The following is a 15,585-nucleotide window of genomic DNA, read 5'->3' as shown; positions in this document are numbered from 1 at the left end:
ACATTCTTTTAACATGTTCCTCCTGGGTATCTTGGAATCTTTACTATCCCTGGAATCTAAACGAGCTGAAGATTTGTTTATGCTAAGAGATTCCACCGTTTTCTTCCAGGTTTGGACCATTACCGGCCTGAAGTCTTTGAACACAGCAAAAAATTGCTTCTTCACCTCTTGATCGCCCTCTCTTGCAACAGCAATTTCCATGCAATCGCTTCCGTGCTCCTGCAGACTCGAGAGATGGGTGAAGCCAAGACTCTAACAGTGCAGCCAGCTTACCAACCCGAGTATCTCTACACAGGTAACAAAAGAAGGAGTGGCCGGGAACCTGAGACAGTCACAAGTATGAGGATAACTCGAGGTGTCACTGGAGCCCCAATTAACTTCTCGGGTGCTATTCCCCACCCCCCAGCTTTCTAAGCGGTAAATGACAGGACTGTGAATATGCACCGTTTCACTTGATGTGAACTTACCTCTCAGAATCTTTCTTCATTAGTAAATATTTTCAAATATACTTTTTACATTGTTACGATGATTGCTGTTTTCATTAAATATGTTCCTATTGGCACACTGGAAATTCAAATGTCCATTGACCAAGAGCATGAGTCTAGAACACCCGTGGAGGAAGATGCAGAAAAAAGTGACCATCTCCATCCCCTCAAGAGCAGGTGTCACCAAGGTGCCAGATGTTTCACTGTGTACCTTCTAGTTCCCTTGAAGGGATCTATTAAATGACTGACTTTTTTCTGGAAGGCACCGTTAGTGGAAGTCTATTAAAAATCATTGCTGTTTTGAAACCAAAAATTTCTTCTTAGAAATGAGGACAGAAAGCATTAGCTGAGTCAAAGAAATGACCCCGTTGTGTCCAAGCTACTCATGAAAACGTTCCCAAAAGGGTTGACCAGCGGTTCTCACTGAGAACCAGAACATTTTAAAATATCTTAAAATGGTGATGAACTGACAGAGTTCTGGGGCTACTTTTCTTTACCTCGTTATTTTGTACATCACACTGGCACTGGATATGGGCTGGCATTTCATAAGTCACCACGTACTTCTCTCATTACCTTGAAAAGGAAGGACCTTTTAGGCACTCCTGTCCTGGGCCCTGTCCTGTCTTCTGACAGACGTTGCATATTTCTCTGGAAAACAAATCTGAAGTCATTAACTCTGAAATGCAAGGACTTACTGACCTCAGTTTAAGCTCTTTATTTTGAACCAAGCTACACCTAATTGAAAGTAATCCATCAATAGCCTCTCAGAGACACAAAACTCTCTTCACTGTAGACGATGCTTAAGTAACAGATTCTGAAGACTGGCTGTTCTAGCTCCCCAAGGTAGGGATGTATTCTGTTAAGCACATGGCCTTAGAATGAGAAAATTGTAATCTCTGTTAAGTTGTGTATCTCTGAATGCATCAGTTTTGTATTCACTGTACCACTGATGTGGCAGAAAATGGTTTAGAGTGGGGATTAACAAAACCAAAGCGAACACAATATACCGTAGGCAAGACCTTGTAAAATGATTGAAGCCCTATATAGTACACATGGACTAGGTGTACCAAAACTTTGAGAAGTGTCTTCTTTTTATAAACATTTGTTAAATATTTATTGAACACCCAGTTTCAACTACAGTTGCTTTCAAATCCATACTAAAAACCTATGTGATAAAAATTGTCTTCATCTTATTGTAATAGGAAACTGGGGTACAGGGAAGTTACCTGACTCCCTGAGATTACACATTAAATAGCAGAGATAATACTCAGACCCAGGGCTTCTTACTCATAATTTAATATATCTGTCAGACACACCAGAACTATGTACTTTTTATAATTATTAAGTAGGAGAAAAGGAATGGTCGTGTGTATACATTTTCAAACCCACAACCTACCCAGAGATGTAGAATGCTAACTGTAGTATAGTATTTACTTATACCATATTTATTTTGCCTACCTTGAGACATATTTTATTAAAATATATTAATATACGCACAGTATTCACAATTCTGGGTACATTTACTCAAAACATTATGTATAATCTACTTATCGCTGGTTAGTGTTGATATCCTCAAAAATGGTATCATTTCACATATTTAAGTTGTCTATTACCCAAGAATAATTTACTAACAGCACAGTTAGGTGCACATGCTTAGAGGAACTATTCATCAGCCTGTGCACGTGTGTGAGAATGCACACGCAGACACACACACACGCTTTTGTAGAAAGCATCAATTAAAACACCAGAGTAGAAAATAGCAGATCGCCCTCTATTACCAAATGCACTCTCGTTTACACAGCAGTGCAATTAATCCGTAAGCAGGGAAAGAGTGTCAGTCTTATTTAATCATAGCTATAGCCAGAATGAAGCGTTTTTCCCCCCCAAAATTAAATAACTACACACTTCTTTATGCACACCTCCTGACCTCATTAAGTGCCCGGCCTGCAAGTTCCACCTTGACCTTCTCTTCCGCCAGGTGGCTTTGACTTCCTGAGAGAGGATCAGTCCTCCCCGGTGCCAGACTCGGGGCTGAGCTCCAGTTCCACCTCCTCCAGTATCAGTCTGGGAGACAGCAGTGGGAACCTCCCGCAGATGACCCAAGAGGTTGAAGATGTGGACGCAGCTGCTGAAACAGACGAGAAGGCAAACAAGCTCATTGAGTTTCTGACCACCAGGTAATGAGGGGTCAGGAGATGGGCTGCTGTTTTCAGGTCAGTCTTTTGGGAAAGGGACATCACTTTAAAACCACAGATAGAAAAGGAAGCCTGGAGTTCTAGCAAAGTCTTCTTTCTTCTAAATTGTGTCTGCTGGAGTCTGTGTACAAGGCAGACACTGGTAGGCATCGTCACAGTTGAGAGGCAAGGAGATTTTGTGCATAAAGACCCTGCAGCAGGTGGAGGTGGGAGAAGTAGTTCCCGGAGGTGAGCGTGACTTTCACCATCTATTGGAGCTGCCAGGATCTGGGAGTTGAGACTTGCCAAAGAGCATCACTCTGGAAAGCAAAGATATTAGCCACGGTCAACCCAGTGGCAGCTGCAGAGAGGACAGCTGTCTGCTCCTGTAGTCCAAGGAGTCATTTCTAAATGGAATTCAGAAACCAGAAACGGTAAGGATGCATGATAGGAAAGGGATCAAACTAATAATAAATCAAAATCGAGAAAAACTGCGAGCGATCCTGTTTTTTGCAGGTCTTCTGGCTCTTCTAAGGAACAATTTAACTTGGAAGGCTTCCAAATCTCTAGTCCCCTGAGGTCCAATACTTGTATAAACGCATGCTTACCTGTGACCTGGGGCATGCTGACCTTCCTCAGTGAGTTAAGTCCTGGAAGTCTAGTCTATATAAATATTTGTTATCTACTTTCTCACATGATTTTTCTTTATTCAACTAATGCATCAGGTAAAGCAAAAAATGAAGAGAGAGCATTTTTTTTTTCAATTAATGGTTTAGAGTATTGTGTGCACTCAACTCAATATAGAATTTAACGTACAGGAAGCTCAGGGAGGGGCTGGTGATGCCTCCATACTGGGTACCTCAGAGACCTGACTGGTTTGTGGAGAAGAAAGATATTGTCACCACTCACTGCTGTCAGTGTTGGGAAGGGTGTTCTCTACAATTCTCAGCCCTGGGTCCATCCCATTCTTACTGTAGAAAACCAAATAGATAACAGAGGTTGTATCTTCAAGTTGGTGCTACAGTATTTGGCAACCTAATGATGTGATCCTGATAAAAGCATTATCTCTGCAAATTCTAAGACATAGAAATTGAGTCTGTGTCTAAATCTATATTTTATTTAACATATCATTTTGTTTAACAAACACATAGCACCTACTATGTGCTAAATAAACCCTGTCCTGTTGAATTGAGAGGTTTTAATTTTGTGGGTAAAACACAAGAAAAAGTGTGTCTCCGCCAATTAGCTAATTCTGTTTTGAGTATGCTCTTACGCGTTAGAAGACTGAAATTTACCACCAAATTAATATGCAAAATTTTAAAAAATGTATGTTGTACCTTTGGAGTTAGAACTGTGTATATGGTTTTAAAAATGCAAAACGAGTTACATTTTTGGCATTTTGTGTGTTTTGTTGAAGGGCATATGGTCCACTTTGGTGCCATGAGGACATCACACCCAAAAATCAGAATTCAAAGAGTGCTGAACAACTCACTAATTTTCTACGTCATGTTGTATCCGTGTTTAGAGATTCCAAATCAGGTACTTCATCCTGTTTCTCCAAATCCCACTTTCAGCATTTTTCTATAATGGAGCTCATTCTCCCCATATAACCACACACTGTGTATGTGTTTGTGTGTGGCGGGGCGGGTGTGTGTGTGTGTGTGTGTGTGTGTGTGTGTGTGTGTGTGTGTGTGTAAAATCCTGCATTCGGAAGCAATAGCAAAGGAATAGTCATAGAGGATATTGAAGCTTCTTCAGATGTGCCTGAGTGATAGTTAATGTCACATATACTGATACTTGCATTCTGCTCTATCAAATAATTTCCCCGATGTCTGTTCTCCTTGCTTCACTTACCTTACTAGAATTAAACTGTGCCTGTATTGATTTTATTTAAGGAAAGCCATGAGAGAGAAGTCGTAGTCACTGACTGTCAGACTCAACTGTGAAAACTGTCAGCCTTGCAAACTGTTTTTTTTAAAAAAAAGAATTTTGTGATAAAATGTTTTCGGCTTTAAAAGTATTTGCTGGCAAGTCCTGTGCCAGTGACCACTCAGTATTCTGAACACAGTCGGATTCTAATTTAGACAGTAGCACCATCACAACATTTAAGCCCTTAGCTGCATTCCATTCAGATTCAGCTTGGCCTGGGCTGATGTGTGTGTGAAATTTAAATTTGGTTCCTCTGCACGCTACAGCAGCTCTCCCTGCCTTTTTACACACAGCAGGCTGGCCACAGCAGATAGGGCTCACCACCTCTCCTGGCTGCTCTGGTAATTAGCACATTTCACAGTTTGAAACATTCCAGATTCGCCACATCTCTTTCCATTATCAGAGGATACTTACTAAAAACCAAAAAATACTGTTCAACTGAAATGGGAAAGTTGTTCTAGGAATAGGATTGCCATTTCTTGTTTTGAGTTTCCCCTTTGGAATTTCTTTGAAATATTAAGACTGCTTTTATTGGTATTTCCCCCACTTAAAAGTCACTTAATAGCCTAAAGGAAGACATTTATGATGCATGTGAACTCTTCATTTGTGTAACACTCCTGATTGTATGAAGATGCTAAAAAGGAGAAAACGTATGAGTACCTTATATAGCGTGTTCTCAGAGGGTAGTTCAGACTGCTTAGAATATTGTAGGTCTTTTCACATCTTGCACAAGATACTTGTACCCACCTCAGTTTCCTTGTACATCGCTACTTTCTGTTTCCAGTCCAGCACAATAAAATGTGTTCCTGGAAACACTTGTATTAGTCGGGGTAGCATAGCTGCTATAACAAATAACCCCCAAAGCTCAGGGACCTAACACAAGAGGCTATTTCTGGACCACATAACAGTTCAGTGTGGACATTTGGGAGACAGCCTTCCACCTGGTGCTTCAGGGACCCTCTGCCCTGTGGCCCTGTCATCCCCTAGGCTCGGAGGTCTCAGCCCTCTGTGTCCGTGGGGCAGGTGAAGGAAGAGAGTGTGTGGAGGATTGCTCACGAGGAGTTTACGTGCTAGCTTTGCATGTGACGTCCGGTGCTTCTTCCTACGTTCCACTGGCCAGAACTCAGGCACGAGGTCACGCCTGATTTCCAGGAAGGCTGGGAAATGTACGATCAGTGTGTAACAGGGAGTAGAGGAAACCTTTTTCTTTTCTCTGCCACCCATGAAATAGCTTTTCCCAAAGGACATCGTCTTAGTGGTGGTGGGATGGGGGAGGATTCTGCAATCCTACTAGTACAGTTCCAGCAGTATGATTTAAATAAGCTTTTGTTCATTGCCAGGGGACCTAACCCCCATATATTAAATGGCTTAAGTAGAAAAATATGTTTAGAAAAGCAAAATAAAGATGTAAAAAACTATTTTGAAACATCCATTCATATGGGTTTAATCCTGTATTTACTACCCTGAATGTGTCTAAGTCCATTTTCCAGGACCCTTTGTTGAGTCTGCAGGAACATTTTCTTATATGGTCTACGTGTCTCTGGGGTGAGAAAGCCAAGCAGCAGCTAACAACAGTAACACTGAATGATCCCTCCTGGTCTCATTCGTGAGACGGTCGAATGTGCCACAGAGCTTCTAGACCACGGAGACAGCTCAAGTCGATGTTTTCATCATGTCCTGTGACTCTCGTAGCCTGATTTTCTCCCTGTAAAGAGGCACAGCAGGTGTAGGGGTTAGTGGCCCAGTATTCAGTCATGGACTTTCCCTTCTGCTTTCATTTCTGTCTGATCACATGGTTTCCTGAGGACTGAGATTACCTCCATGCTGGTGGAAGAACAAATATTCAGGCGAAAGTTTAAATGATGCCTGCCTTCTCTGCCGTGCGTACCCCTCCGTATCTGCGTGTTTATGGACTCTTCTGAAGAGCAAAGACCTTGGCCCAGGCCAAAAGTTCTCCAAAAACTTGTTTCTAACAAATTCTCGTAGGAAAACGGGAGTGAAAGTATTCTGTGTAAAAAGTACAGAAGAACAATGTCAAACAGTAGCAGCGTAATAAGTAATAATACACTTGTGAGCACATGTTATGTATCAGAGACAGCACTAAGCCCTGTTTAAGTTGTTGGTTTTCACAGCCCCTCTGAGGTAAATGCTGCCATCCACAAGGGAAAGACGAGGAAGCAGGCTCGCAGAGAATTAGCTTCTTTCCCAGAGTCCCAAATCCCCCATTCGAAACTAGGACCACCTTGCTCCAAAGCGCCTGACTGTACTCCACTATGCCTCCTTAAGACTGATGCAGATTTGGGTTTTATTTTAAAACGGTTAATTTTTAAATAAGTAGCACCAGGAGGTAGCGCTGTGCAGCTAGCTTGTTGTAAACGTGCGGATAACTGGGGTCCGAGGTTTGCAGAGGAGCGGCTGACCTGCTCCCACCCCTGTGCCCTAGGTTTCCACCTGGAGCAGCAGCTGAGTGAAGTTGCTCTTCAGACAGCCCTCGCCAGCTCTTCCAGACACTATGCCGGCCGGTCCTTCCAGATATTCCGGGCCCTCAAACAGCCACTGTCGGCACACGCCTTGTCGGACCTTCTCTCGAGGCTGGTGGAGGTGATTGGAGAGCATGGAGATGAGATTCAGGTACGGAAGGAAAGTCCAGGAACTCACCCTTCTCTCAGCTCAAAGATGGGGTGTTAATAACTTTCTTTGAGTTTTCTTCCACTCGCCAAGTATCCCAGCCATTTGGACATGTACAATTTATTTTGAAATTCTAGAGGTTGACTTTTATTTTTACAAAAATCACTCCAGGAGGCATTGTTCTAGAAATCCAGTGGACACTTTTATTGAGCCAACAACTGAAATCCTGTGGTGACTCTTTGTGTTGTTTTGTCTTTATTGATTTTATTTGGTGGGGGCTGAGGGAGTTGTCTTGTTTTGTCTTTTCTACTAACAACCTAAGATGCAGTTGTGCAACCTGCCCACCCAGAGAAGGGATCGCTATTGTATCTGTGCAGAGCACCACACCTGTCTATGTGGTTAGCCTTCCATAAACTGGGAAAAGTGAAAGAAATAGTGGGGAGAATGGATGCCACAGGAAGACCCTGTGGACTGGGGACCCCAGAGACCAGGGAGCTGGAAAGCCAGGGGCATTACAAGCTCTGTAGCTTGGGCCAAGCCCTTCTTTTCCACCAGAAATGTTCTGCATCTCAGAGGACCTGCATGCCTGCAGACTTCAGCTGCTTTTCCTCCTCCTGGCCATTGGCATTACACTATAAAATGCCCTTGGGACACAGCCCTTCTCATACTTCATCTCTTAATCCTGGCTTTCAGACGTTGCCACTCTGTATTTCACGTGCCCACCATCCCCTTCAACAAGGGGTCATGCTTGTCCCTTGCCCCTCCCTGTTGGATTTCAAATGAGCTTGATCTGTGGAAGACCTCACAGCTAGGGAAATAAATCTTCATGATTATCTGCGAACTCCTAAGCCATCTGAATTTCCTAAGTGGCCCTTAAAATTTGTTTGTAGCCTTTGTACATTAAAGTAACCATGACTGTCTAACTTTCAATATTACGATTATTTGAATAGTTTGTTTTGATTAAATTTATCTTCAGGAAGTTAGCAATAGTTATAAGCAGTACAGAATGTTGTCTTTGCCTGTTTGGCAGGGTTATGTCATGGAAGCACTCCTTACCTTAGAAGCTGCTGTGGAAAACTTGTCTGACTGCCTGAAGAACAGTGATCTCTTAACTGTATTATCTCGGTGAGAATCAGTTTAACTTCGTTTTGAAAATCAAATATGCTGTACTGAATATTTGGGAAATGCCTGGACTTTGGGCAATGTCTAAAGAACGAATCCAGTTTTGGAAGTCTGTGTATGATCCAAGAAAGTATGTATGACATTTCCTTAAGTTAAAAAAAAAAAGAAGTTACAACACACACACACACACACACACACACACACACACACACACACACACACACACACACACACACACACACACACACACACAGTAGAGAAGTATTTTAAAACATCAGCAAGATAGACAATAAATGGGGCTTCCCTGGTGGCGCAGTGGTTAAGACTCCGCCTGCCGATGCAGGGGACACGTGCCCCGGTCTGGGAAGATCCCACATGCCGTGGAGCAACTAGGCGCGTGAGCCATGGCCGCTGAGCCTGCACGTGCTCCGCAACGGGAGAGGCCACAACAAGTGAGAGGCCCGCGTACCACACACACAAAAAAAAATAGACAATAAATGTTATTTCTAAATAATACAAATATTAATGATTTTTCATTTCCTATTTCTTTGAGTATTTTTTCAAATTTTATGTAATTATCCTATTTATTACATTCTATAGAAACAAAGTATTTTATTTTTTAATTTTCGAAAATTTTTTTATTTTGGCCGGCTTCTCATCGTGGTGGCTTCTCTGGTTGTGGAGCATGGGCTCTAAGCTCATGGGCTTCAGTAGTTGTGGCGTGTGGGCTCAGTAGTTGTGGCACACAGGCTCAGTAGTTGTGGCGCATGGGCTTAGTTGCTCCATGGCATGTGGGATCTTCCTGGACCAGGGCTAAAACCCATGTCCCCTGCATTGGCAGGAGGATTCTTAACCACTGCACCACCGGGAAGTTCTATTATTTATTTTCGGCTGCATTGGGCCTTCGCTGCTGCGTGCAGGCTTTCTCTAATTGTGGAGAGTGGGGGCTACTTTTCCTTGCGGTGCGCGGGCTTCTCATTGCAGTGGCCTCTCCTGTTGCAGAGCATGGCCTCTAGGTGCGCGAGCTTCAATAGTTGTGGTACATGGGCTCAGTAGTTGTGGTGCATGGGCTCAGTCACTCCGCAGCATGTGGGATCTTCCCAGGCCATGGATCAAACCCATGTCCCCTGCATTGGCAGGCAGATTCTTAACCACTGTGCCACCAGTGAAGCCCCAAAGTATTATTTTTTAAATGAATAAATATGAAACACAACTGATCGATCACTATAAAAACAGTTGGAATAAATGTTGATTTTACTTGAAGAAATTTCTACCTTAGGATCTTTCTTTTTTTAAATTTTTCAATTCCTTTTGCTCCTGGCAATGTTTAATAGCCCATTTCAAATCATTCACAATTTTGTATTCTATTTGTGTAATTAAGCTCAACTTGCTTGAAATTCAGTTGGCAATGTTATATCACGTTGAGCTTTGTTTCATTTTTAAGTTGAACATTTTTATGCATACGTAGTTTTAGTGTGATTAATTACATACTTATCTATAGAAACCTACAGATTAACCAAAATCAGTAAAAATTTAGCAAGAATGTTCATAAAAATGTTCATCTTTTCAGCCTGAAATAGATTTAGAAATCATTTTTCATAAACGTTTATAAGTGCAAAAATTTTCCTTTGACACAAACATTTACTTTTTTTTCCTAGATGTTTCTTTATCTGTTCTTTTTATCAGTCAGTTAATAGAATATTAACATTTGTACCTATCAGGTACATTTTATTTTGTAATTACTCTTATCCAAATTCAAACAAAAAATAAATGAAAGATCAGTAAACTTTACAGACGACTGCTTATTTCTTTAACTTTTTGATAAGTGGAAATCAGTATTTGGTTTTGTTGGTGAGGGTTGTTCTGATTAAGTTTTGTTTTTCATAGCGTTATGTTTAAGAATAAGGAAACATATTCTTTCCGTTTAAGAATATGGAAAAATGAATAGAAAGCAATATTTCCAAAGAACGATTTCCCTTCCTCATTGTTTGTTGATGGATCCTGAGAGGACTAGCCTTTCACTGAAATGTGTTGGCTTCCTATTGAACTTTTTAACTTTTATACCCAGCTCTTCATCACCAGACTTAAGCTCTAACGCTAAACTAACAGCAAGCAGAAAGAGCACAGGACAGCTCAATGTGAACCCTGGAACAGCCAGCGGCAGCACAGCAACCGCAGAGCGCAGCCGGCATCAAAGGAGCTTCTCTGTGCCCAAGAAGTTTGGTGTCATCGACCGGTCCTCAGACCCACCTCGGAGTGCCACCCTGGACAGAATTCAGGCCTGTACCCAACAAGGCCTCTCCTCAAAAACCAGAAGCTCATCTTCCTTGAAGGACAGCCTCACGGACCCATCACACATAAACCATCCAACCAACCTGTTGGCCACCATCTTTTGGGTCACGGTGGCCTTGATGGAATCCGATTTTGAGTTTGAATACCTAATGGCCTTAAGGCTGTTGAACAGACTGCTGGCTCACATGCCACTCGATAAAGCTGAGAACCGAGAAAAACTGGAGAAGCTCCAGGCACAGCTCAAGTGGGCGGACTTCTCAGGGTTGCAGCAGCTGCTCCTGAAGGGATTCACCTCTGTCACCACCACCGACCTTACCCTGCAGCTGTTCAGTTTGCTGACGCCAGTGACCAGAGTACCCATGGTGGACTCATCCCAAGCCATTGGTAAAGCCCACCTCACTCACGCTCTTACCGTTCTGGTCATGGTGGGACTCATGTTTAGTGTAATAAGATAATGTGGGCTTCGTACTTCTAACGATTCTGCTTAAAAATGGTTCTTTCTTTTAAAATTCTATATAAGTCTTAAAATTCTATGTAAGTCTTAATTATGTATATTGTAAGAGATATTTTTAAGGCAATAGCATAAAAGGGGCAGGAGTAATACATAAGACAGTAATCAATTCTTTATGCTTTCCAGATCAAATTGCAGACAGTGTTGGTTTATTCCATTGCTGTTGTACAGACTCTTTTCCCTTTTTTCTTAACTCCTAAATCTTTTATTTTTCTAAGCCTTTCTTTTCCTCTTGAAAATTCCCTTGGTTCCCTATCGTTTTGAATTAAGCCAACAACAAACCAGATTTTTTATTTATTTATTTTTTTTGCGGTACATGGGCCTTTCACTGTGTGGCCTCTCCCTTTCACTGTGTGGCCTCTCCCGTTGCGGAGCACAGGCTCCGGACGCGCAGGCTCAGCGGCCACGGCTCACGGGCCCAGCCGCTCCGCGGTATGTGGGATGCTCCCGGACCGGGGCACGAACCCGTGTCCCCTGCATCAGCAGGCGGACTCTCAACCACTGCACCACCAGGGAAGCCCCAAACCAGATTTTTAATTACCGTGGCATGTGGCCCAGAATTCTTTCCGGGAAGCCAAAGCTTGATACAGTGGAGCTAAGCTACTCCTCATCATTTTAAGGAGTCTTTCTGATTACATGAGTAAGACTTAAATGGATTGGCCTGTGTCTTCTCAAGCAGGTTTTCCTTAAAATACATTTTTGATAAAAATTCAAACTAGTGCTTCAGTCCATTTTAATCTGCTTTTTAAAATCTGTGCCAATCATTCTTATTTGCAACAGTCCGTAGCAAAACAGCCGCTGAACCTGCAGATTACAAATGTACTTCAGTGCCTCCTTGGAAACGGTGCCATTGCAGTCGTACATTCTTCCTGGATTTATGTTAGTTCAGCTCAAAGCTGCTTCAAAAGGCTGCTTTTGCAGCACCTCAGAATAAAATCTGTAATATGCCTTCCCGCTCTTAATGGTTCAAATGCACCATATTCACTTGTCTCCATTGTATCTTCTCTAATCCAGGGTTTCCACTGAATGTCTTGTGTCTTCTGCCCCAGCTGATACAGCATTTTGAAAACCCCGGCCAGTTCTGTAAGGATATAGCCGAAAGGATTGCTCAGGTATGCCTTACCGTTTCAGGCACATTCAAGGCCTAATGGTGGACGGAGATTACCAGGCTCAGACAGGGTGATGAGTTTCATAAACCTGAAAATAATAACTGACATCACTAGTAATTCACATCTCTGGGTGGCTGGTTTGCATTGTCATTTCATTATTGAGAAAACAAGTGGAAAAAAAATTGTGAAAATTAAATTACTAAGCGCCTCCGCAGCTACCCAAAAAATGTATCGATCAATTTTCCAGGCTGCTGGAGCTTAGAGCAAAATTGCTGACATTTCTTCCTTTTCATCAGGCTATTTTATCCCTAATTGATTTTCTTCTTGTGAAAGGTTTGTTTGGAAGAGAAGAACCCCAAACTTTCCAACCTTGCACATGTCATGACTCTTTATAAAACACACAGCTACACGAGGGACTGTACCACATGGGTCAACGTGGTCTGTCGATACCTTCATGAAGCATATGCGGACATTACCTTGAACATGGTTACCTACCTGGCAGAGGTAAGCTCTTCAATTAAGGATAACATCTGTTATGGTTTCTGTGGGTAAAATATGTATGTAAAACTGATAACAGTAGCCGTAACTTATTGATCACCTATTATCTACTGGCATAGATGCTGTATGGAATCATTTAAAATCCTCACAACAACCCAGTGATGTAGGAATCTTTATTTTAACAAAGATTCTGAGGCTCAGCCGGGTTAAGTAATCCGCCACAAGTTTAAGGTGAAATGAGGTGTAGCTGCCCCCGAAGCTTAAACGCCTTTTTGCTACACGAATACCTGTCAGACATGGCAGAGATGAGGAGCTTTTATCTGCGTTATTCTGGGTGTTCAGATCTTATTTAAGGAGTTACTGTGTGGCTTGTATGTTTAATGGTTGTTTGCTCTGAACTCATTAACAAAGCATATATTTTTGAAAAAAACTTTTTATCTTCATCTTTTGTGTTTGTTTTTAAAACTGGGATGGGATTTTTGTCCTCATACCAGTGTGTTCCTAGCACATTCATTGCGAACCCCTACTCTCACTTCTGTGTACGCTGATGCTAGAAATACATGCCACTTTCGGCAAGTGATGAAATGTTATTCTTTAGCGACCCCAGACCCCAACTGGTTTACTATACAAGGTCATGAAATCTATGAGGCAAGTGATTGATAGTATTACCTTGTTTTAGCATTTTCAGCGTTTGCTTTTCCTCTCTGGATCTGCGTTCATGCCTCTTGCTGGGGCCTTTTCAGAAGTGATGAAGACAGTCCATTCTAATTTTTCTTGTATTATATTACCAATTCAGAATGCAGATAGGTTAAGAATCAGTCATTTTCAGAAAGGCTCCATAAGACTGAAAGCCTCTACCTAGAAAAAGGTAGCTGCTTCATCCACCAGCATATATAGTTGACCCTGCAGGGTTTTGGTTTGCAACACAGATCAGCAATATTGGGCTGTATTCGCACGTCAACAGCCAAGGATTATTTTGCTCTTTTCACACCCCCATCCCTGGCATTTAAAGAACCTCTCTTAAGTGCCACCCTACTGCTTTTGATAATCACCTTGGTCACATCTGTCCCTGCAAGAGTTACTAATCCAGCACACACGTACCTTAGCACACAAGAAGCACCGGGATAAACAACGCAAACACCCTGCTTCCCAAGGCAGCCAATGCCTGTTGTAAAACAAGGTGAACTGGGAGAGAGCAAGGAGGCAAACTTTGTTTGGTTCACTAGACATAAAAGTTTCCAAAATACAAATGGGCTGTGGTCTGTATATACGATGGAATATTATTCAGGCTTAAAAAGGAATGAAGTACTGACACATGCTACAACATAGATGAACCTTGAAAATATTATGCTAAGTGAAATCAGCCAGACACAAGAGGACAAATACATGATTCCACTTATATGAGGAACATGGAAGAGGCAAATTTATAGCCACTGTTTTACAGTTATAGAGTTTCAGTTTGGGATGATGAACAAGTCCTGGAAATAAATAGCGGTCATGGTTGCGCAACAGTGTGGGTGTACTTAATGCCGCTAAATTGTACACCTAGAAATAGTTAAAATGGTAAATTTTATATTATATGTATTTTACCACAATAAAAAAATAAATTAAAGTGGATATCCTAATTTGTTCTATGCTGCCCTTATCAACAATTGTCACCAAAAATTTTATTATAAACTTACCTACTCACTACATATGATATAAATTAACTGCTATTTCAGTTAGTCCCATGTTCTTTCAGGTGTTGGCCAGGTACCTACATATAATTTTAGGCAGCTGTGGTCACTGTTCCCATTGAACCTGCTGTGCTCACTTCACGCTAACTTTGTATGTGTGTATGTGTTGACATAGCTCACGTCTTGTCACTGTCAATAACTGGAATTATATCGTTAACCATCTGCCTTTTGTTGCTTGTATTCATAATTTTTTTAAAAATAGTCCTTTGATGCAGACTTTTTATCAGATTATATTTAGCTCATTTTTCCTGGTGGGCTTTCCCAAAAAATCTATCCAGGTAAAGCTCATGGATACATTTGGGAAAATGTATGCATTTGGGAAATTGGTCTTCACAGAGATTTTCCCAATTTACAATACTACAAACAATGTATAAATATTCAGGTTATCCCATATCCCCACTAAATTCTATCATTTCATTTATACATGTTTTCAGTTGAATATTTTTATTGGTACTTTAAAATTAATCTCTTTATGTATTTCCTTTCTAGTGAAGATATTCCTTTTTTCATACAATAGATTTGTGAAATTGTATATTTCCTCATCTGTTAACTGTTCAGTTATTTCTTTGGGCCACTTTTTTTTTTTAATTTATTTATTGTATTTTTGGCTGCATTGGGTCTTCATTGCTGCATGTGGGCTTCCTCCAGTTGTGGTGAGCAGGGGCTACTCTTCATTGCAGTGCGCAGGTTTCTCATTGCAGTGGCTTCTCTCGTTGCAGAGCACGGGCTCTAGGCGCGCGGGCTTCAGTAGTTGTGGCACGCGGGCTCTAGAACGCAGGCTCAGTAGTTGTGGTGCACGGGCTTAGTTGCTCCGCGGCATGTGAGATCTTCCTGGACCAGGGCTCGAACCCATGTCCCCTGCATTGGCAGGCAGATTCTTAACCATTGCACCACCAGGGAAACCCTGGGCCACTTTTGATGTGTAATTTCAGCATTTATTTGAATCATCTCTATTAATTTTTAATTTTGAACAGTAACCTTTTTCATTATGTCTGTCACATCAGTTTTCTCATTATTTTGCTTTCCTTTTTGAAAATGTCATTGATTTTTTTCCCCCGATTATAAAAGCAGTATGTGTTCAAAAATAATTATATTATCTAG

At 41.6% G+C, this 15,585-nt stretch overlaps 1 protein-coding gene across 4 annotated transcripts in view; it reads left to right on the top strand.

Annotated features, from left to right (window-relative positions):
• Nucleotides 1–15,585, top strand: part of FRY (FRY microtubule binding protein) — a 329,930-nt gene that overhangs the window by 263,954 nt on the left and 50,391 nt on the right. For all 4 annotated transcript variants that reach the window (XM_033416130.2, XM_049701100.1, XM_049701101.1 and 1 more), the window contains exons 39-46: nucleotides 110–295; nucleotides 2,464–2,662; nucleotides 4,077–4,198; nucleotides 7,032–7,219; nucleotides 8,247–8,341; nucleotides 10,407–11,014; nucleotides 12,156–12,253; nucleotides 12,584–12,754. In XM_033416130.2, coding sequence (XP_033272021.1) covers nucleotides 110–295; nucleotides 2,464–2,662; nucleotides 4,077–4,198; nucleotides 7,032–7,219; nucleotides 8,247–8,341; nucleotides 10,407–11,014; nucleotides 12,156–12,253; nucleotides 12,584–12,754 — 1,667 coding nt within the window. The remainder of the gene's footprint in view (nucleotides 1–109; nucleotides 296–2,463; nucleotides 2,663–4,076; nucleotides 4,199–7,031; nucleotides 7,220–8,246; nucleotides 8,342–10,406; nucleotides 11,015–12,155; nucleotides 12,254–12,583; nucleotides 12,755–15,585) is intronic.

The sequence above is a fragment of the Orcinus orca genome, chromosome 18 (assembly GCF_937001465.1).
Source record: "Orcinus orca chromosome 18, mOrcOrc1.1, whole genome shotgun sequence".
Taxonomy (NCBI): Eukaryota; Metazoa; Chordata; class Mammalia; order Artiodactyla; family Delphinidae; genus Orcinus; species Orcinus orca.
Note: the sequence above shows the minus strand (reverse complement) of the source record. Positions and strands in the feature narration are given on the sequence as shown.